At 43.4% G+C, this 24,456-nt stretch overlaps 1 protein-coding gene across 2 annotated transcripts in view; it reads right to left on the bottom strand.

Annotated features, from left to right (window-relative positions):
• KMT2C (lysine methyltransferase 2C) overlaps positions 1-24,456 on the bottom strand; it is a 328,020-nt gene that overhangs the window by 248,101 nt on the left and 55,463 nt on the right. For both annotated transcript variants that reach the window (XM_074946303.1, XM_074946304.1), the window contains exon 2: positions 563-651. In XM_074946303.1, the coding sequence (XP_074802404.1) occupies positions 563-651 (89 nt within the window). The remainder of the gene's footprint in view (positions 1-562; positions 652-24,456) is intronic.

Here is a 24,456-nt window from a genome sequence, read left to right as displayed (position 1 = left end):
TCTGTTTTGGTCTTCAGACTGTAAACCCTCCAGGGTAGGGATTACATCTTTTTTATGTTTGTACCGCACCCAGCACAATGGGGTCTAAATCCTGATTAAGGCCTTTGGGTGCTACCTCTATATAAATATTTACAACAAGACTAGCAAATTAACCGGTGTTTCTCAAACAGCTGCAGAGAGAGCGCTAACATTATGCCATCCCTGTGGTATAATTTCCTTAGTTAACTGCAACTATAGGGCAAAGAGCAACATTGTATTTTGGCAGATAATATACAAATGGCTGCTACTGTGTTTTATTTCTATTAGAGAGTGGTACAGTTATCAAAACAAAAGAGCCACCAGACATTTGAAATACAGAAGAATTTCCTTTCAGATGATTTTTAAAAGGTAGAAAATGCAGTCTTATTTTTATAAACATGTAAATGTCTGTTTCATGGTGTCATATTAAAGCAAGAGATTATTTTCCTGCTTATAAACAGACAAATTTTCTGCATAACTACATGCACTCACTTCTAGAAGAGAAATGATAAGAGGACTCTACTGATACTGTATGTCTCTTTACCTGTTTCCACAGTGTTTTCTGTTTCTGCTGCCTCCAACCCATCCATGCTGTCTTCATCCTCCACTGCAGTTTTTCCTCTACTCCGAGGCCTACAAAGGTAAGAAGGGCACATTATTCACAACCAAATCGTTTCAATTTAAATGTATCTAGGATCAAAATCATTTTATGTTGACTGAGTCATTATCATCACTAACTTATCTGGAATTTAAGTCCAGCAATTATTTACGAAATTAGTTGACAGTCCTACCTACACTTTTTTGTTCTGATGGACAGAGTATTATACCACTAAAGGTTAACATGGTACCCCTTTAATCAGCTGCCAGCCCATAAGATTTTGCAATTACTATTAACAGAATCATTCAGTAATTCACCTCTTTTGAATATGCCAGTGGCCTACAGTCTGACTACAAGAGAAAAATGTTGTGTTAGATCTCCACATTTTTCATTATGCAGAAGGCAATTATAACGATCTTACTTTAGAATGTGGTCCAAAACTTGTGCATTAACAAATCTCACACACTATACACAGACATATATCCATATAAAGCAGGCCAGAAAATAAATTCCAGTGAATATGACCATATCATTGGAAAAAACAAACGGAACAAAAAACAAAAAAAAAGAAATTTTGCTGGTGGAACAACAGTGCTAAAAATGATGTTAGTTGACAAATTACTTTTAAAATTAAATACTGGAGCGGGTCAGAAATTCTCAGATGCAACAATATTTTACTGATAGAAAATGCCAATTCAAAATTGAAATGTTCCATGGAGCGCTGACAGAAAGCAGGAAGTTTTTCACTGGGAACCCATCTAGTTTCCTGTCAGTTTACCTGCCCGGCTCCTCAGGAGCCAGCTTGGTGGGCTGATGGGAAGCCAAGAGCCTGTAAGCCCTGGGAGCCCCAGATTCCAGGTTCTTCAGCAGCTCACCTGCTGAGTTTCTGCATTGTGAGGCTGCTAGGACTTCCTGGCAGGCAGACTATCCCCAAGTCAGGGACCTCACAGCTTCCAGGGCTCACAGCTCTAGGGCAGCCCATTAGGCAGACTGTCCCAGAGGACCAGGACTTTCCATTTCACTGAGAATTTTGAAATTTTTAGTTTTCATTCCAAATTGGAACGAAACCAAATTTCTCAGTATCGAAAGCCTCCATGAAAAAAGGACTTACCCTTCTCCACACAGCTCTATTAAATATGAAAGAATCACATTAAAATAATTTCTCTGTACTAGATCAACTGAGCAGTCCAAAGGAAATGTTCCATGCTGCACCTCCTCAGATGCTCAGGAACTAAGACAATAGGTGCAGAATTTGAACAGAATTATTTTGGTCCATGCTCTGTTGAGTGTACATACCAGAGCAGTAAATGTCTCATAGTAAGGAGATCTCTCTGGTCACATTAGAACAGTGATGGCCACATGGAGGAGTAGAGGGATTAAAATGGAGATCAAAACAGTCTGAAATCCACAGCATCTTTCATTCTCACTCAGGGGATGCAATATTGCTGTGCCAGACACAATGAAAAGCAAAGGAGTTTTAAAAAGCAGTCTTTACTTTTGAGTTTCTTGGCTTTTGTTTGGATCCCAATAGGAAGGGGGAAGTCCAAAATCCACACATGGCAGAACCACTACTTCAATAAAAAATAAGTAAGTCACCCTTATTACCCAAAATGTTAGCTATTATGATAATAACGCCCAAAGGACTGTACAAATTAACCTCCCAGGAAGCAGCAAGTCTGTGAAACTGGATTGGGTCAGTAATTGCATTCCCTGAGAAGCTATTGACATAAATGTAGATATTTGATAAAGGCATAGGGGAAAAGAAGGTTGTTTTTATGGGCTCTCCATCTGTATGGTGCATCTTTGGATTTTTTCCTCCTCCTCAAATTATTAGTCCCAAATTTAGATTATCTTTGGAGTGCTTGTCTATAGAATGGAGGTTTTGGTCACCACTTTCATGTTATTTAAATGATTTTCCAGATTTTTTTTTTTAAAGAAAAATAAACAAGATGTAGCCTTAATACATTATTGGGAGGGGAATACAACTGTTGACACATTTCTCACCTACACACCTGCTGCATAACATAGTTCAATTCTAAATCTGACAAAAACTACTCAACCAACTCCATCAACAACATTAACCGGAATTATGTTACTTTAAAGAGGGAACAGGGGGAGTAACTTTTCCAAATTAGGGTCCTTGTGATATCACATTTTTTCAGCCCTACCCTTAACTGAACAGATGGCAACCCTGGAATACAGCTGAATGCAGCTTCTCCTCCTGCCGCAAGCCAGTTTTTCCACGTGGCCCAGAGACGACATGGATATTTAGTGGAGGAAGAAAGATAGCCTTGTGGGAGTAGAGAGAAGACTGCATCCTCTTTAGCCGTTTGCCCCTCAGCCCTCTGCAGGTCTCCATTACAGTTTTCTAAAGGTACATCTACACTGCAATTAAAATCCCGTGGCTGACCAGGGTCAGCTGACTTGGGCTGCGGGTCTGTTTAATTGCAGCGTAGACATTCCAGCTCCGGCTGGAGCCCAGGCTCTAGGATCCTGCAAGTTGGAAGAGTCCCAGAGTTCAGCCTGCAGCCTGAGCCCAAATATCTATAGTGCAATTAAACATCCCCACAGCCTGAGCCCAAGTCAGCTGGTATGGGCCACCTGCGGGTTTTTAATTGCAATGTAGACATACCGACTGTCGAGGAGCTTAGCCTTGCCATAGATGGCCTCCGCATTGGAAAGGCCCCCAGAAAAGACTGCATACCTTCTGAGGTCATAAAATTCAGAAAACCTATTCTACTGCAACATCTTCATGAGTTGCTCTGCCTGTGCTGAAAAGAAGGCAAAAGAAGGCACAAGAAATGAAAGATGCAGACATCATCACTCTCTATAAAAACAAGGGTGACAGGAACGACTGTAACAACTATCGCGATATTTCCCTTCTTAGTATTATGGGAATAGCCATTGCTCAAGTTGTCCTGAATAGACTTCAGACCCTTGCAGACAGAATATATCCTGAATCACAGTGCGGCTTCAGAGCTGAAAGGTCTACCATCAACATGATCTCACTGAGACAACAAAAAAGTCCCCTGTACATAGCCTTCATCGCTCTCACAAAGGCTTCTGACTTTGTCAGTAGAAGTGAACTATGCGTGCTTCTAGAAAAGGTTAGATGTCTCCCCTCCCCCAAGCTCTTAAGCATGATTCGATCCTTCCATGAACACATGTACAGCACAGTCCAATACGACGGCTCAGTGTCTCAGGCTTTCCAGATTCATAGCGGAGTTAAGCAAGGTTGTGTATTTGCCCCAACTCTGTTTGGGATCTTCTTCTCCCTGCCACTGAAACAAGCTTTTGGGTCCTCAACTGAGGTGATCTACTTTCACACAAGATCTGTTAGAAAGCTGTTCAATCTTGCAAGACTCAGACCTAAAACCAAGACTCTGGAGTCCTTTATCCAACACCTCCTCTTTGTTGATGATGCAACAGTGACAACCCACACAGGTGGTCATCTTCAAAGACTAATGGACAGTTTTTCCAAAGCCTGCCAAGACTTCGGGCTTACCAGAAGCCTAAAAAAGACTAACAATGTGCCAAAGAGTTGAGGAAACACCCTCCATCAAGATCAACGACTATGAACTTGAAGAGGTGAACGAGTTCACATACCTGGGGTCCACTATCACAGTCAACCTTTCACATGAAACAGAACTCAACATCTGCACTGGAAAACCCACCACAATGTCTAGACTGAACAAGAGGGTATGAAAAAAAACAATTAAAGAACACACAAAGATCTGCGTGTATCATCATGTGTTATCAGCACACTTTTATATGGGAGCGAGACATGAACCTTATATTCTCATCAGGAAAGGAGGCGCAACAGCTCTCATATGTGTGTCTTCGTCGAATCTTTGGAATCTCCTGGACAGACAGAGTCAACAACATGGATGTGCTCAAACAAGCCAGCTTATCAATGTGCAAACATTCCTCAAACAGAGACACCTCCGCTGGCTTGAGCATATGTGCCAAATAAATGATGGGCACAACCCAAAGGACATCCTCTACAGTGAACTGGCATCTGGAAAAAGACCCAAAAGACGCCCAAAATTGCGTTTCAAGGATGTGTGCAAGTAAGACCTCAAAGAAATGGACATGGATGTGGACAAATGGGAAGATCACACTCAAGACTGCAGCATTTGGAAATAAGAGCTCAACAAAGGTCTCCAGAGTTATGAAGTGAGCTGTAGCTCACGAAAGCTCATGCTCAAATAAACTGGTTAGTCTCTAAGGTGCCACAAGTACTCCTTTTCTTTTTTCTTTTTAGAGTTATGAGAGGAAGCCATCCAGCTTAGCGGAGGAGAAAAGAGCTTGCAGAAGGCAGAGCCCAAAGGGTTGAATCACCACCTTTAAATGTGACAAATGCAACTGAGATTGTCTCTCTCTCGAGCAGGTCTCTTCAACCACATTTGCAGCTGCCATAAAATCAACTGAATAAATTCTTTACCTCTCAGGGGCAAATACCCATGGTCTCTCGAGACTGAAGGATGCTTACTACTAGACATACCCTAAGTGGATTTACTCCCCTCCATGCAGCAGAGCAGGGAGGCAGCATAGTTATTTGGATAGAACACATTTGCCAGCATTGTCCCCACCCTATTCCTCCCCCTCCCCAAGAAAAAAAAAGCTAAACAAGTAAACTGTTGATTGATGGACTCAATCATTAGAATATTAAAGAAGTGTGGAAAAGAACAAAAACATATGTTTTAATGTTACGTTCTTTGCAGTTCTTTACCATGTACATAACAGACACTTTAAACTCCCCATGCTCACATTCAACAAACAGGCTAGAGGCATTGCACATATACATAACATGTGATGTGTTTCTAGCTGAAATCACTGAATGTGATGTATAAAACAGCAATGCTTAAAAAAGTACTCAAAAGCAACCACATACCAATGGTAATATCTCCAGCTACTACCCAAATTACTTTCCTACCGACCTCCTAGCAATAAAACACTTCAAGTCATAGCTCTGCGCAGCAAAAGAAAACAGTTGCTTCCAGCCTTTCAAAATAAATGATTAGTTCAAAAATTTTCTCCCCACATAACTATTCTCCACACCCCCACTCTGTATGGAATAGCTCAGCGACTAATTGAAAATATTCCCTGTGTTTATTTCAAAAGCTATATAAAATTTTGCATCTTAGGTTATAGGTATTACATGAATATACAAAACACTAAAAACACATCCTATACATTTTTAAAGGCTTTATTTCCACAGCAGTGTTCACTTTTTAAAAGCTGCCACCACATCTTAGCAACTTATTAACATTAGGAAAATCACAGGTTTGGACTAATTAAACATAATTGCTTCTTTTCAGTGGAAAACGTACCCACATCTGCTGTTTTCATGCAGTCCACCCCTCTGCACATATACTACAAAAGGCCTTCCAAACACGGTTCAGGTTTAAAATAAATCGATTAGAGTGAAGAAAAAAAAGTGAAATGAAGAGTCAGGGTATATTTGTAGCTTACTTTAGTTAGGTTTCAGCACTTAACAATATCAGAAGAGATTTTATAATACTGTATTATAATCTAAAAAGATATAAAATGTCTATGCCAGGTTCTAAAGAAAGAACTAAAAAAACCCACACAAATAAAAACTTGCAAGAAAATACAAGAGAAAATCGCAATAGTAACATCTACATAGACAACTCAATGGTTAAAAGTCTATATAAATACAAAGTCTAAAATTGATGTTTACTTTTCATTAAGTAATTTTCGTACAAGGTTTGATTATCTTGTTACACAAGTGTTTGATTGGTTTGCAGAACATTCACTCAAGTTCTGAACCTATTACTGTAAGTTTTCCTTTTGATTATTCAGTTATACTTTTAATAAAGTTAATATTTCAGGACTTCATGCACCACTTCAGAATATTAAGAAATGCATAATAGATAATAAGCGCTTTGAAGGTACATGGTGTTTTACACTGCTCAAGGAATTTGTTTCTATTTCCTTAAATTACTGTCATAGCGAGAACTAGAACAGGTTTTGTAGAGCGTCTTTAATTCTGAATTTAGCAACAACTCATGCAGAGCTTTGCAGATAATTAAAAAAAGAAAAAGAACCCCAATATTTGGATTCAGTTTTATCAGCTACTCTTCCTGAAAATTAGCCATGTGATTTTTAGTTATGAGGATAACCATCTGAGTCAGAAAGAAAAACTTGGTTAACAGATTGTCTGAGTAACTGCATTTCTAATAATTCAGTGTCCTCAAATAACTCACTGCATTATCAGCACCAGGCCTGAGACCTTCATGCTGATGTGGAACTTTAACGCTCAACCCTCTAGCCCAAAAATAAATAGTGTTGCTAAGTGAATTCCCAGCATACATATTCTCTTAAACAAGTGCTTGTACCTAGCTTTTCTTTTACTGAGTGTACGTAAATATTTTAATCCATCATCAACAAAAGGGCCTATCCTCAAAACGCTGTCACCCAGGAACTAGAGATGGAACAAAACTGCACAGGCTGGATCTCAACTTCCCCAATTTAGGGGTTTTAAAACAATGTTCTAGTTCAGGCCTATCTGAACTGGAATCAATACCAGTTTAGGGGGAATTAAATAGAACCAAAACCATGAAAACATGACTAATTATACACAAAAGCACTATGCTGCATGTGAGTTAAGATTGCTCGTACATAATAAATAAGGCTAAGATTTTGTCACGGGTATTTTTAGCAAGTCACTGACAGGTCACGGGCAATAACCAAAAACTCACGGAGCCAGTGACCTGTCCTTGACTTTTACTAAAAATAACCTGTGGTGGAGGGGAGGGGAGGGGGAAGAAGAGAGATTAACAGAGCCCCGCTGATGACTGCTCCAGCATCCCCGGGCGCTGACCCAGCCCTGGGCCACTGCTCCTGAGGCAGGGGCTGACAGCTGTTCCAGTCCCACTGTTGCAGAGGGATGAAGCCAAAAATGTCACAGAGGTCTGTTGAAGTCACGGAATCCGTGACAGAATTGGATCCTTAAACAAAAAACTCAAAAAAGCAAGGAAATTAAAAAAAAGTTACCACACCTACAACTATAATTACTCTAGTCATGCAGCCACAAGGACACACACACACACACACACACACCCCCCACATGAGAGCAATTCAGACCATGTCTACACTACAATCTTTGGTCAAAGCACGTTATGTCAGCATAAAGCTGCCAGTTAGTATATCGCTTGTGTGTGCTCACACTTGGCTCCTTGCACCAGCACTGCGGGTACTCACCAGGAGTGTTTGTGTGAGCGCACACTGCGCTTAACCATGGGTAGGTATCCCAGTGTGCAAGCCACCAACGTCCAGCACAGTGTCTTTTGGGAAGTTTTGACAACATATGGTGGGGCAGAAATGAGTCATACGGGGTGACTGGGAGCAAGGGGTCAACTTCCCAGCATGCAACAGTCTCCATCCCATAATGTCATCTACAACCCATAATTTTCATGCCTTTTTCAGATAATCCCATGAACCACCATGGCCATTCTCACTGTCCAGCATCTGTGACAGAAGCCTGCACAGCCATGCACTAGTGTCATAAGTTTTACAAGCACAGGAGGCACAATCCTCCAGTATTTGCAGAGCTGTAAGAAGAACCGAATCGCGAAGAAAATGACTATTTCATGGAGGACAGATTGCTGTGGCACATAGGTTGTTGTTGGTGTTCACAGAGCAGCTGCAAATGGTGGAGCACTGCTTCTGGAGAAACAAGCACTGATTGGTGGGACTGCATCATAATAAAGGCTTGGGATGATGAGGGGCGACTGAAAAACCTTTGAATGCACAAGGCCACATTCCTGGATCCATGTGTCAAGCTCGCTTCAGCCCTTCAGTGCAGGCACACCAAAGAGAGCTGCACTGGCAGTGGAGAAGTGAGTGACAATTGCATGTGGAAGCTTGCAACACCAGATTGCTACCAATCAGTGGGAAGTTGGTTTGGAGTTGGAAAATACACTGCGGAGGCTGTTGTCACAAAAGTGTGTAGGCCCATAAATCATCTGCTGTTACACAGGACTGTGACTCTCAGCAGAGCACAGGACATAGTGGATGTAAATTGCAGCAATAGGATTTCCGAACTGTGGCGGGGCGATCCTATTGGGATCCGGGAAGTGGGCAGGCGAAGCCCGTCCACTGCTAAAGGATCCCCTCCCAGCCTAAGAGGGGGATCCACAGGACCTGGGCACCAAATAAATCCGGGGGACAACTAATGAAACAACAGGGACAGGAGTGTGGTCAAAGGGTCAAAAGAAGGGAACCGGACGGGGACACAGAGCAGAGAACCCCGGACAGCGCCCACTGCTCCTCAAAGGCGTCAAGGGAGTCAGTGGATGCCACCCAGAGGAACTCTGCCCGGATACGTGAACAGACCGAGGATCGGAAATAGGCCCCACAATCACAGGAAACTCCATCAGCCAACCTCCTCACTCTGGTTTTATAGATGGCCATTTTAGCTAGGGCCAGGAGGAGGTTGACCAGGAGATCCCATGACTTTGTGGGGCCACGGTGGGGCGATAGACGGCATGCATATCCATATTCAGACACCAGACCACTTTGCCTCAGAGCAAATCAACAGAAACTGCAGCTTTTCTATGGTTATGCAAGCATTGGTGGATCACTGGGGACGCTTCACTGACATCAATGCTGGCTGGTCAGGAAAGGTGCATGATGCTCACATCTTTAAGAACACAGGACTGTTCAGAAAGCTACGAGCAGTGACTTTCTTTCCCAACTAGCGGATTATCATTGGTGATGTTGAAATGCCAGTAGTGATCCTGGGGGACCCAGCCTACCCCTTGCTCCCCTGGCTTGTAAAGCTGTACACACACCAGCTACCTTGACAGCACCAAGGAAAGATTCAACTACCAGTTCAGCAGATGCAGAATGACAGTTGAATGCATTTTTCGTAGACTTAAGGGATGCTGGCGTTGTTTACTCACAAGATTGGATCTCAGTGGAAAACACATCCCAATGGTTATAGCTGCCTCCTGTATCCTGCATAATATCTGTGAAGCAAAGAGGGAAAAGTTGCTGCCAGGGTGGAGGGAAGAGGTGGAGCAGCTGCCTGATGAGTTTGAACAGCCAGACACAATGGCTATTAGAAGAGCTCGATGCAGAGTTATAGGGCTCAGGAAGGTTTTGAAAGAGCACTTCAACAGTGAGCCACAGTAACGTGTTGTAGTGTATTATGCTCTACCTGCTGTTTTGTGGCCTGTTAAGAATTGTGTGGTGCTTAAAGTGTTATATTCATAGATTTGCACCATCAATGCACCTATTAATTTTGCAGGGCTTGCTGTACATTTATGATTATTACACTGTATTTGTCACACTGTACAGTAACAAGTAAGTGGGTCCTTTCAGAAATGCTAGGCACTCTGCCGCATTTTTTGTGAGCGAATAAAGATAAATTATTTTCCAAATAATATAATTTTATTCAGTAACAAAACCAGTTCAAAGAGAAATCGGTGCAATTAAAAATCAAATGTATTAAAAACTTAATAAATTAATAAATAGAGCTGATCTTAACAAGGGGAAAAAACAATGTCCATTTTACCTCCACATACAGCCACCAGGACCCCCACAGGTCAGTGTATGTGAAGCTGTGGTTGTCCTTAATGTACCCCTGGGGCAGAGTGGTAGGGATGTAGCTCCTGATGCTACATGTCATGTTGAGGGGGGATGCAAGGAGGTGCTGTAATAGAGTTCTCCATGGACTGCAAAGGGAGGCGAGCCCAGGATTGTTGAACCTGTAGATCCACAAGAGTCTGCAGCATCTGTGTCTGCTCCCAGAGAAGCCCCATTATGTCCTGATGCATCTCCCTCTTTTTTCTCCTGCTGGGACTCCTGAGCCTTTCTCCTGTCCCTCTTTCCTTCTCCAAGCGGTCTGCAATGTTCATCCTCCAACCCCTCTGCTCACTGTCTGACGCAGCATTGGCTTGCAGTATCTCATAGAGCATGTCATCCCAAGTCCTATTCTTTCTCCTCCTTATCTGGCTCAGGTGTTCCACAGGTGTGGAGGGGGAGCCCCACAAGTCCACAACAGCAGCAGCTGCAGATGAAACACAGAGGTCAATATAGTCACAACTGAAAGTGAAAATTAAGATTCAGAACTCCCTTCCCTTGCTCCCCTAAAGTTTTAAACAAGACATATTTATTGACATGTCTGCTTGAGAGTGCTTGTGCATGGCACCACTCGCAGCTCCAGCCACAGTGAGTATGGCCTGGAGAGATGAGGGAAATGTGGAGGGAATTGCTCAGTTGCATGAAACTATGAGTATAGGGCAATGGCACTGAATTCTGGCACCGTTTTCCACAAGCAGTGGTAATTTTAGCTTCTCTCTCACTCATGAGGGTAACAAAGGCACAGAGAGCACAGCTGCTGCTGGTGTCCTGATGCGCCCAAGGCCGTATGCTGATAGCCTGTTTACTGCAATGGTGCCTGCCAAAGTTATCGCTGACTGGCATGGGAAAATGTTCTACCACAGAGGAAGAAATAAGGCTGCTATCCCTAGAAACCTTTGGGAGAGGATTGCAGAGTGCCTCTATGAAAGTTTTGAGGTCTCTCAGGGGGATTCAAGGTACTTCCCTGTGTGAATAAACAAAGTGCTCCATATGTTCCCCCTTACCTAACTCCACAAGGGAATGAAAAACAGATAACAATGCTACATCTCTTTGTTATACCGCTACTTCTTCTAGTACAAGTAAATTAATGAAAAGTTGATAGCTGTGTCCTGTTAAGCTGGGGGCACCAGCAGTACATCACTGTAATGGGAAATACAATTACACACTTACCTGGGGTTCCTTCCCCAGCATCGAGCTGGCCCACGCTCAGACTGGACTGAGTGGAGTCTTCAACAGGTCCTGGCTCAAGACATAGCTGGACACCCCCCGATCACCTGTTCCCCCATCCTGCTTCTCTTCTTCCTTCACTTCTCCTGGCTGTTCATGCCAACGGCCTGTTATTCAATCTCCTTAGAGGGATCCATGGCGGTGAGAGGGGTGGTGGAGGAGTCTTCACCAAGTATGGCATGCAGCTCTTTGTAAAAGCAGCAGGTCTGTGGCTGGTCACCAGATCAACTGTTGACCTCCCTGGCCTTTTGATATGCCTGAAGCAGTTCCTTCATTTTCAAGCGGCACCGCTGTGGATCCCTGTTGTATCCCTTCGCCTGCATCTCCCGTGAAATCTGCTTGTAGATGTACATGTTCCTATACCTGGTCCATAGCTGTGCTTGCACAGCCTCGTCTCCCCACAGGACCAGGAGACCCAATATCTCCTGTTTTCTCCAATGCAATGTGTCTGGAGCACATAGCTGGCATGGTCAGCTGGGCAGCTGCACATAACAATGGAGAGCTGCTATGTGTTCTTGCCAAGCTAGACAATCAGGAAAAGGCATTTCAAAATCTGCAGGGCTTTAAAGGGGTGGGGGGGCCTTTTGGTTTCTGTGATCCCTGGGCAGAGGAGTTCACAACTGTGACCAGAGCAGTCCATGTCAGGCATTGTGGGACAGCTGCTGGAGGACTGTTAGGGTCAACATAAGTAACACAATGTCTACACTTGTGCTCTGTTGACATCAATACGTCAACCATGGCTCAATGCCATTTGGAGAAATGGTGTTACTACATCACTGTAACAAGGCACTTACATTGGTGGGAGACAAATTTAAGTGTAGATACATGCACAGCTAGGTCAACGCAAGGCAGCTTACGTCAATCTAACTTTGTAGTGTAGACCAGACCTCAGACAACACATCACAGCCTTAACTCTGCTCCAGTAGGGATGCCAGCCTTCCAGCACTCCCTACCTCAACCTCCCCATCACCACCACAAAAAGACTTATTATTTGTATTACTCTAGCACCTAGGAGACCTAGGCATGGACGAGGCCCCCATGGTGCTAGGCACCATACAAACGAAAAAGAAAAAGATGGACCCTGCCCATGGAGTTTACAATCTGGGTCCTGGTCTACACCTAAAAACCAGACTGACCTCACTACACTACACAGGACTGTGAAAAAATTTGCACCCTGTGTAACGTAGTTAGGGAGACCAATACCACACTGTAGACCCTACTGGGTGGATGGCAGAATTCTTCTGTTAACCTTGCTACCGCCTCTTGGAGAGGTGGATTATCTACATGGATGGAAAAAACTCTTCCGTCAACGTAGGAAGAGCCTACGCTACAGCAACATGATAGCTGTGCTGCTGTAGCCGCTGAAGTGTAAGACCACAACAACTGATGAATATACACAGTCAATATTTGTTAGCATTACAGATGGCGGTCTCGGTACACCAGCAGTCTAGCTATCGTCAAGTGTTTTGTGATGAGATTCTCACCGATCTTTTTTCCCCACAAAGCTCTTGGGAGGGGGAGGGGGATTATATATCATACCATTCATGTTTATAACAGATATCATCACAGAAATAGAATTCATTAACCAAGAAGTGCTCCAAACACATTGAGGATTTAATGCAAAGAAACCAAAGAAAAATTTAATTTAATAAACAAATTGTATTCTGGCACATAAAATATCAATTGACAAAATAATAAAATAAAATGAACTGTAGTAATTCTACTCATATTTGCATAATGCTTAATCGGTTTCAAATCCTCCATGAACTATTACAATTTTAAATAATCAGATCTCTTGAACATCTTCTTAAATTTAAAAACTCCCAAGTTTCGTCATAAAAAGCAGGAAAAATATCAAATAGTAGCAATATAACCCACTGATAGGATTTCAACATGTACACTTAATTTTTCCATTCGAACCTTTTTATTCCTAGATGTGTCTCGATTGGTTGTAATCATATTATTGCAATACTGAATATTTCCTCTATATTTGTGAAGAGAGTAAGCATTTTCACTGTTCCATAGGACTTTAAATTACAATAAATATTCTTAAACAGAATTAGATCTAAAAAACTACAGGAGTTTTAGTAGTGACCATAAGAAGATTTAGATTGGGTGATATTTCTCAACAAAAATGGAATCTAAACGTAAAACTGTAGATTGTCTCAAACGTACTTAATTAACTGATGCAAGAATCCCTTGCATTCTAATATTAGCCTTAGGTTCCCAAGGATCTCAAATTTTTTGTACAACAATATTTTCTTTGATGTAAACACTTGTCAAAGATTTAATACTTTCTCTCCGACTCTGTAAATAACTGAAAATTTTCTCCTCAAATTACCTTCGCCTTCTCTAAATTTGAAATTCAGTGTAACAATCAAAGTAGGAATCAAATTGATCAACTCTACTTTCAGTGCATGAACTACAGAAAAAAAAAGTACTCTAACAACACTTTAATTTAAAGATGCTGAAAAGCTGAAGAAATCAGAAATCAGCAGAACTCACTGTTTCACTTACAGTAGTAGCCAAAGCCAGGAGCAGCAGGGAACGAAATGGATAACCAAGGATCCTCTGGGCTATGCCAAAACACTCCCCTCCCAGGTGTTACAGAAGACTTTATACTCTAAATGTACCCATTGCTGCCATTTCTCTAATATACCATTTCCTTTTCAGAGGTCTCTCAGGTGAAATTCACCTGACAGCAGAGAATTGTACACAAGACGCTGATCACAACTTATATTTAGCCCCTAAGTAGCAACCTTGGCACTGGACCTTTATAAGGGGATGAGTTTTCACTTTAAGGCCATGCCTGCCCTACAGCGACGACATACATCAGCACAACCCCAGTGCCACAGCGATGCTGGAACAACCCCTGCATGCAGCTATGCTAGCACTACACTGAAAGAAAGCGTTTTCCTATCAGCATAGGACCATCACCTCCCCAAGCGACAGTAGCTAGGTTGACAGAAGCATTCTTTTGTCACCATAGCAACGTCCACTTGGGGTTAGATCGGTAAAGCTATGTTGCTCAGGGGTGTGTATTTCTCACACCTCTGAGTGACACAGCTATTTCAACCTACATTTTAAGTATAGACCAGGCCTAACAGAATAAGGAGCACAAGCGTATATTATATTATTTTTTAAATACACACACACACACACACACACACACACACCCCCCATCTTCCCACTCCAACTCAACCCTTTCTAGTAAAGGGAATACAATTCAGTGTTGCCACCTCTCATTAATTTATTATAAGCCTCACAATATTTGGTGTTTTTTCTTAAAAGCCCAGCTTCTGAGTCCTGTGATTATGGGAGAATCTCTGCTTTTATTTAATAAAAGTAGACTTTCTAGCTTCATGGTTATGGAGACAAAATTTGAGGCTCTGAAACCAGAAGGCAAATAAAAAAATTCAAAAGTTATTTTTAAAAATCTTATATTTAATACAGTTATAATTTCTGGATGCTCGAAGCTGGCAATATCATATTAATGCAAAAAAGGAGGTTACCTACCTGTAACTGGACGTTCTTCAAGATGCGTGGTCCCTATTTGGATTCCAAAAGTGGGTGCACATGCACACCATGTGCCGGAAGGTTTTCCTAGCAGTGTCGTTGACCAGCATGTGTGTCTTGAGTCCCCCTCGTGTTCACAGCTGAGACTATAATAGGCCATGCGGGCTGACATTGCTCCAGTATCCCTCTTACCACTGAAGTCTAGTCTGCAGCAGAAGGGTAGAGGGCAGGTATTGGAATCCGAATATGAATCACATCTTGAAGAACCTCTAGTCACAAGTAAGTAACCTCCTCTTCTTCTTCAAGTGATGGTCCCTATATGGATTCCAAATGTGGGTGAATAGAGTGCAATGATCAAAATGGAGGTGGATGTGAGGATGTACAAGGAAGTATAGTCTGTAGTATGGTGCGGCCTGCAGATGTGTCTGCAGCTGAGGCGATGGTGTAATGGGACATGAACTTGCATATGGAGTGCACGTTGCTGCACGACAGATATCCTGCCATGAGACACTCGCGAGGCAAGCCGATGTAGCTGCATGAACTTGCATAGAATGCACCGTGACTTCATCAGGTGGTGGTACATTGGTGTGTGTGTGTAACATTTGTGGATGCACCTGGAGACCCATTTGAAGATTCACTGAGAGGAGAGGGCTTGTCCCTTGCATTGGCTAGAAAGAGTATCAGTAATGCCCAAAAGGCACAAGTTCGCTGAGGGTAGAATGCCAGTGCATGGTGACATTAAGGGAGTGTAGTGCTCTGTCCAAGTGGAAGGCGTGGTGTTTGGGAAAGAAGACAGGGAGGCGGATGCAATGATTTAGGTGGAATTCTGACTACTTTAGTTCTGAATTTTGGGTGCAGCCAGAAGGAAACCTTATCCTTCTGGAAGACGGTGTAAGGGGGGTCCACCATCATGGCCGCCAGTTCTCTGATCCATCTAGCTGAGGTGATGGCCACTAAGATCACTTTCATGGAGAGATGGGACAGAGACCATGTTGCCATGGGCTCAAAGGGGTCTTTGTGAGTGTGGAGAGAATGAGATTAAGGGTATGTCTTCACTACCAATGTTGAAGCGCGGCCGGGGCAGCGCTTTAACATGGCTGTGTAGGCTCAGCACCAGCTCTCACCAGTTCTCCCAGCGCTGTAAAAAAATCACCCCCATGAGGGGAGTAGCTACCAGCGCTGGGAGCACGGCTAACAGTGCTCATGCACTGTCTACACTACCACTTTACAGTGCTGAAACTTGCATCACTGAGGGGGGTGTTTTTTGACACCCCTGAGCGAGAAAGTTTCAGCTCTGTAAAGTGGCAGTGTAGACAAGGCCTAAGGTTCCACAAAGGTGTGGGCTTGAGAACTGGCAGGAAGGTACTGCACAGATCTTTCAAGAAACAGATGGTGGTAGGTTGTATGAATGCTGAGGTGCCATCCATCGGGGGGAGAAAGGCATTGAGCATTGCCAAGTGGACCCATATGGAGCTGAGGACCAGGCCCAACATTTTAAGTTTGAGAAGATAGTCGAAGATGATAGCTATGGATACCATCCCGGGGATGCTGATGTCAGTGGGCCCATGAGGTAAAGCACTTCCACTTCACTGGGTAGCAGACCCTGGTGGATGCCCCCCTGCTTTGTGTAAGGATGTGTCTCGCCAGGCTGAAGCATGCCATGTCTATCCTCAAGCCCCATCCAAAAACCAAGCTGTGAGGTGAAGAGAGCCCAGAATGGGATGCTGGAGCCAGCCCCGATCTTGTGTGAAAAGATCTGGGAGTATGTCGAGGTGGGATGGGGTGCAAGCAGAGATTCACAGGAGGTCTGTAACAAATATTGACAGGGCCAGAACAGAGCTACAGGTATTACTGTAGCTTGGTCCCAGCAAATTTTCAATAACAGAAAGAGAGGAAAGGCATCGTGTAGGTTCTGACTTTGTCCTCACCCACAACCATTTCAGATTTGGGGACAACTTATACTTTCAAGTCAACAGCACTGCTATGGATACCCACAGGCCCCACAGTATGCCAACATTTTTATGGCTGACTTATCTGAGGAAGCGTTGTTCTCTCATCCCCTAGCACTCCTCCTCTAATTGTGCTACACTGAGGACATCTTCATCATATGTCCAGGTGTCCCTAGCCTCTGTTTGCCAGAAGCTGGGAATGAGCGACAGGGGATGGATCACTTGATGATTACCTGTTTTGTTCATTCCCTCTGGCGCACCTGGCACCGGCCCCTGTTGGAAGACAGGATACTGGGACCTCTGGTCTGACCCAGTAGGGCCAATCTTATATGGACCCCCGGGAAGGAGGTCCTTGAAGAATTCCACCTGGATTTCAACAATTTCAACCTCACCATCAACCTCAGCCTGGACCAGTCCACACAAGAGATTCACTTCTTGGACACTACAGTGCAAATAAGTGATGGTCACATAAACATCACCCTATACCGGAAACCTACTGACTGCTATACTTACCTATATGCCTCCAGCTTCCATCCAGGACACATCACACAATCCATTGTCTAAGATACAACTGCATTTGCTCCAATCCCTCAGACAGAGACAAAACACCTACAAGATCTTTACCAGCATTCTTAAAACTACAATACCCACCTGAGGAAGTGAGGAAACAGATTGACAGAGCAGGATGGGTACCCAGAAGTCACCTACTACAGGACAAGCCCAACAAGGAAAACAACAGAGCACCACTGGCAATCACGTACAGCCCCCAGCTAAAACCTCTCCAGCACATCAACAATCTACAACCTATCCTGGAAAACAATCCCTCGCTCTCACAGACCTTGGGATGCAGGCCAGTCCTCGCTTACAGACAGCCCCCCAACCAGAAGCAAACACTCACCAGCAACTAAACACCACACCACAGAAACACTAACCCAGGAACCAATCCCTGTAACAAACCCTGTTGCCTACTCTGTCCCCATATCTACTCTAGCGACACCATCAGAGGACCCAACCACATCAGCCACACCATCAGGGACTCATTCACCTGCAGATCTACTCATGCGATATGTGCCAGTGATGCCCCTCTGCCATGTACACTGGCCAAACTGGACAGTCTCTACGTAAAAGAATAAATGGACACAAATCAGACATCAGGAATGGTAACATACAAAAGCCAGTAGGAGAACACTTCAATCTCCCTGGACATTCTATAACAGATTTAAAAGTAGCCATACTTCAACAAACAAACCTTCAAAAACAGACTTCAAAAGAGAAACTGTAGAGCTACAATTCATTTGCAAATTTAACACCATTAATTTGGGCTTGAATAGGGACTAGGAGTGGCTGGCTCACTACAAAAGCAACTTTCCCTCTCTTGGTATTGGACACCTCCTCATCAATTATTGGGAGTGGACCACATCCACCCTGACTGAATTGGCCTTTTTCACCTTACAAGTGGAGAACCAGTGTAACTCCCTTCTCTTCACATGTCAGTATATTTATGCCTGCATCTATAATTTTCATCCCATGCATCTGAAGAAGTGGGGTTTTTTACCCACGAAAGCTTATGCCCATATAAATCTATTAGTCTTTAAGGTGCCACCAGACTCCCCCCACTGTTTTTGTGGATACAGACTAACACAGCTACCCCTCTGGTACATAGTGTAGGTTGCCCGTCCAAGGGAGGAGAAGGGTGTCACCTTGTGAGTCCTCCCCCCCGGCTCCTCTGGAGCAATAAAGAGGCAGTTTGTGGTTCTTGCAGGTTGCAAAAAGGTCTCCGGACGCGGCGTCCCACTTGTGGAACAGGTATTGCAGTGTGGCATCATGCAATTCCCACTCATGGTTCATGTAGAGAGTCCTGCTAAGCACATCTGCCAGGGAGTTTTGGGTGCCTGGGAGGTACATGGACTGGAGCATGATTTGATGTTTGATGCACCAGTTCCAAAGGTGGATGGACTCAGAACAGAATGATGGAGACTTGGAGCTGCCTTGCTTGTTGATGTAAACTACTGCTGTGATGTGACAGCACCAGATGAGGGGGAGGAATGCCTGGCATGCAAAACTGACTGCCCTCAATTCCAGGATGTTGATGTGTATTCTGGCCTCTCATGACATCCAGACGTCTGCGCTGTGTGACTGTCCAAGTGGGAGGCATCCATAGTTATGGGGGATTGTGGGGTAGGAGGTGTAAAGATCATGACCTTGGAAGGGTCAGTCCACCATATGAAGGAGGCCAGAATTGGACAGGAGAGTCCTACTCCCTAGACCAATAGTCCTGTGTGGTCTGTAGATTGAAACGAGCCACATCTGTAAGCAACTCATGTGGACGCATGCATGCGGTGTCACTGAAGTACAGACTACCATATGTCCAAGGAAGGAGAGACAGCGGCGGCTGGTGGTACAGGTGTTGTGGCATAGGTCTGCAATAATGGAATTCAGTATAGCAAAGCGTTCATCACAGCACAAACCTTCCTCCCAGTCGGAGTCTACCCATGCCCCAATAAAGTTGATCATCTGGGTAGCTACAAGCACAGACTTCTTCCTCATTGATGCAAATATGGAGAGAGGTGAAGAGGGCGCAAAGAGCTAGGACAAGTGAGAGGAGGCCTTGCTGGGACAATACAGTGAAGAACCAGTTGCCCAAGTAGGGGAATACAGAGTAGCAGAGGCAGCGTATGTGTGCTGCTATGACAGCGAAAACTTTTGTGAAGACTCACAGCGTCGTCGCTATGCCGAAGGAGAGACTCAGAATTGGTAATGGTGAATCAGACCATGAAACCCTGAATAAGAGAAATTTCCAGTGGGCTGGGTGAATGTCGATGTGGAGGTAGTTGTCCTTCATGTTGAGAGCCGTGAATCAGGCTCCGTGTGGGAGGGAGGGGATAATCAACACATGACCATATGGAGTTTGGCTTTCCTGATGAAGTTGAGCACCCAAAGGTCCACAATGGGGCATCACCCTCCGCCATTCTTTGGCATGAGGAAGTATGGGGAGTAAAATCCCCACTCCCTGTAGTGAAGTGGGATAGGGTCTACGGCACCCTTGAGGAGAAGAGTATTGGCTTCTTGTTCGAGGATGCATTAGAGGGATGGGTCCCTAAAGTGAAAGCCGGGGTCGGCAATGAGGCAGAAATGACAGAAATTCTATGGAGTATTCATGATGGATGATCTTCAGTACCCAACAGTCCACAGTGATCTTGACCCAATCGGGGCAAGGATCACAAGCAGGGGGGTATGGTAGTCTGGGGCACGAGTCTGGACTCCGAGGTGGGGCAGGGAAAAACAAGGGCTCCAGCTCTGAGGCGCCCTCAGACTCTGAAGATGGTTTTGGGAAGGGAGGCACCGACAGTACTGGAAGGCCACAGTGGAGCAATGAGACATGGCAGCAGCAATGGTTTGTTTGCTGCAGAAGGGACGATGGCAGGGAGCGGCAGCGTGGAGAGGAGTGGAGATTGTGAGTACGGGAAGAACAGCTCCTCTGTTGATAGTAGCACTTCCACGTGCCCAGGAGTGCAAGGCATCATTTGGGTCAATCCTAAGGGTCCAGGTGTATTTGACAGAGTTAATAGGATGGGTGGTGCAAGAGCCAGTGAGAGCGCCAGTATGGGTACCAGGGTAGGTGGTGGTACCCTTGGATCTTGCTTCCACTGTGCCTTACCCGCTACTCTGGGAAACTTGAGTGGTGGTCCAGCCGGATCCACGCACAACAACTTCTCACCCGACTTGGTGCAGCTTGGGGAGGAAACTGTATATCTGGACAGGAATCTTCTCTTATGCCCGTGTCAATGTTTCTCTCTCTCATGGCAGGGCTTGTCCGGAGGTCTTGGCACTGACGGATCCAGTGCCCTGGAGGAGCTTGGAGAAATGCTCGCTGCTGGTGATGGGCAATGCATCACCATTTCTGGCGGTCCCAGAGCTGAATGCGCCCGTGGGCACATAGCCTACTCCATTAAGAATTTCCGGAGGTGAAGTTCTCAAGCCTCCCATATTCAGGGCGGGAACAACTTACAAATGGTGCAGCAGGCCGAAGTGTGGGCCTCGCCAAGGCACTAGAGGCAACACTGATGCTTATCATTCACAACAAATGAGCATGGGCAAGAGGCACAGTCCTTGAAGCCTGGAATCCAGGGCATAGTTCCTGAGGGAGTAGGAGTGGGCTAGGGAGAGTTTCCCTCCAACGGGGGCAAAGCTATAGTAATTAAGCTACCTGCAAGTAACCAATAACTACAGAACACAAAACTACAAGTATATACACAAGAAAAATTGACAGTAAATCACTCTCTTACCAAAGCTAAGGGCATGAAGTAACAGGATTCTGACTCCAGCCAAGCAGTGGTAAGATAACTAGAGCAGTGTCGACCCATATGGCCTATTATAGCCTCAGCTGCGAACATAAGAGGAATGCACGACACATGTGTGGGTCAATGGACACTGCTAGGGAAACCTTCTGGCTCCGGCACATGGTACACGTGCACACCATTTGGAATCCATATAGGGACCATCACTTGAAGTAGTTTACACATGGATCCATGCTCTTGAAAATGTGTGCATCACTTGGTGCATGTGCTTAGAACCTTCTGGAAAAACAATGGTGATTAGGGATGACGCATTACATCACAGATCAAATGTTTGGAAGGAAGGGCACACAAAGCACCATGCGGGGGGAAGAAATTGATGATTCATATAAAAAATTAAAACTTATTTAAATTGGATTGTGTTAAATTAAATATTTTTAAAAAATAAGCCAAATTTAAAAATTAAATTTGAAACTATGACAACCTATGTTCAGACCTAATCTTACTATACTCTATTAGTGATTTATAGTAAATAAAAAAATAAATAATGTTAAGCTGTACTTATTTGCTGCCAAAGTTTTAAAGAAAGTTAAACTACTGAACTAGTGGAGGTCACTGGCTGAGCACCTGGAACCAAAGTTTGCTGAAGTGCCAAACCAGCTTTTGATGGCAGTAGCATCTTCTACAAGCAAAGCAAGAATGTTTTCTTCATTTCAGCGTATTCAACTAGTTAAACTCAATGACCCAAAGTTAAGAAACTGAGAGCTAATAAAGCAAGACAAATTGTTTTTGGTCATCATGTCCTTCAAAATTTTACAACTAGTAGATCTCATGCTCTCATACTTAGTTTTTATTCACAGGTTAGAAGAGGAAAACAATCTGTTCAATTCGCTAACTACTGATAATACTTGCTTTGTTTAATTAAATTAGTTTTAAATGCAAAAGGACTCAGGGGCTTGTAGGCTCTAAAGTTTTACACTGTTTTATTTTTGAATGCATTTTTTTGTACATAATTCTACATTTGTAAGTTCAACTTCCATGATAAAAAGATTGCACTACAGAACTAGTAATGGGGGAATTGAAAAATATTTTTTTTATAGTGCAAATATCTGTAATAAAAAAATATAAAGCGAGCACTTTACACTTTGTATTCTGGGTTGTAACTGAAATCAACATATTTGAAAATGTAGAACACACACAAAAATATTTAAATAAAGGGTATTCTGTTATTGTTTAATTGTTTGATTAATCGCGATTAATTTTTTAATCACTTGACAGCCCTACAAAACATGTTTTGATCAATTTTCCTTATGTATCCAGCACACTTAAGGTAGTTTTATTGAAATTAATTACAAAAAAATAATTTTTACATGCTGCTTTTGTGCATTTTTAATTGAATTCCAATTTCCATCCAAATCCAGCTGGACACAAATTATGAGTAAAAAATTAGTCCTCTAGTAAGTAAGAAATGCATCGATCACAATTTTTAACATAAAAACAGACAAAAATCAAGTTACATAATTGCTTAAATAATGGTCACTAGATCTAGTGTATCCTCCTGGTTAGAAAACAGAAGTACCAAATTTTGTGAAAAGGATGCATTTAAGTGCAAATCAACATGTTTTAGTGACCAACCAATGAGAATCAACCTTTCTTTAGAAATATAACTAAAAAGTACAAATGCAAACCACGATTAACATTAATTATTTAAATCTAGGTTTCCTGCTTGCTTATTTAAATTGTGATTAAAATCAGTTATGGAAATCACTTTGATTTAACTCAATCTACCCTGCCACCGTTGCTTTAAACTCTTCCTCAGAAAGAAAGGTGGGAGTATGAATTTGTGCAGGTAATCTAGAAAATCCTAATAACCAATTTCTTTGAGTATTGCTTGAACAGATTCCCTACTGGCAGATTAACTAGTAATAATACCTAGTCCTGGCAGAATTCTGTACCACTGCGCACGGCCAGAATTCACGTGCCATGCAGAATTATTTTTTGTCGGCAAAAAATATATTCAGCCAGAAAGGTGCTGCAGTTACTTCTTTCACCCACCCAGGACTGCTGTGGTGCCAGAACAGAGAGCAGCCAATCCCAGGGCAGGAGCACTGCAGCTGCAGATAGGGAAGAGAAAGAAGCTGTGTTCCTCACAGCACCCTGCCCATGGGGCCAGTCAGCAGGCATGGGATATGGGGTGACATCAACATGCTCACACCTTCAATTGAGGTGTTAAGAGATCATAATAAATAAATGTCCTATATAGCTCATAAGAATGACCATACTGCGTCAGACCAATGGTCCAGCTAGCCCAGTATCCGGTCTTCCAACAGTGGCCAATGCCAGGTGCTTAAGAGGGAATGAACAGAACAAGCAATCATGCAGTGAGCCATCCGCTGTGGTTCACTCCCACCTTCTGGCAGTCAACGGCTAGGGACACAGAGAGCATGAGTTTGCATCCCTGACCTTATTGGTTAATAGCCTCCCATTAGTCCTCCAATAAAACCAGGGAGGAGCAGATATTACATCCTTGATATATGAAAGTTAAAAACAAGCAGAAAAAAAAATGGTCACCCACCTTCCCTTTTATGGTTTCTTAATAGAATCATAGAGATGTAGGTCTGGAAGGGACCTCAAGAAGCCATCAACTCCAGCCTCCTGTGTGGCAGGTCCAAGTAAACCTAGACCTCCACAATAGGTATTTATCCAACTTGTCTTAAAATCCTCCAGTGAAGGGGAGTCCACAACTTCCCCAGGAAACCCATTCCAGAGCCTAACTACTCTTATAGTTTGACAGTTTTTCCTAATAGCTAACCTAAATCTCCCTTGCTGAAGATTGGATAAAGAATAATGGGCTCAGTATTCAGTGGACATGGACGACAACAACTGATCACTGTCCTCTCTGTAACAGCCCTTAATACATTTGAGGACAGTTATCAGATCCCCTCTCAATCTTCTTTTGTCAAGACAAAACATGACCAGTTATTTTTAAAGCTTTCCTCACAGCTTTTCCTTTCTAAACCTTTTTATCATTTTTGTTGCTCTCCAATTTGGCCACTTATTTCCTAAAATATGGCACCCAGAACTGGACACAGTACTCAAGCAGAGGTCTCACCAGTGCCAAGAAGAACAGGACAGTTACCTTCTATGTCTTACACCCCAGAATGATATTAGCCTTTTTCACAACTGCACCACATTGTTGACTCTCATTCAATTTGTGATCCCTATAATTTCAAGATCTTTT

Source organism: Natator depressus, chromosome 2 (assembly GCF_965152275.1).
Source record: "Natator depressus isolate rNatDep1 chromosome 2, rNatDep2.hap1, whole genome shotgun sequence".
Lineage (NCBI taxonomy): Eukaryota > Metazoa > Chordata > Testudines > Cheloniidae > Natator > Natator depressus.
The sequence above is the reverse complement of the archived record's forward strand: the minus strand, read 5'-3'. Positions and strand labels throughout refer to the sequence as shown.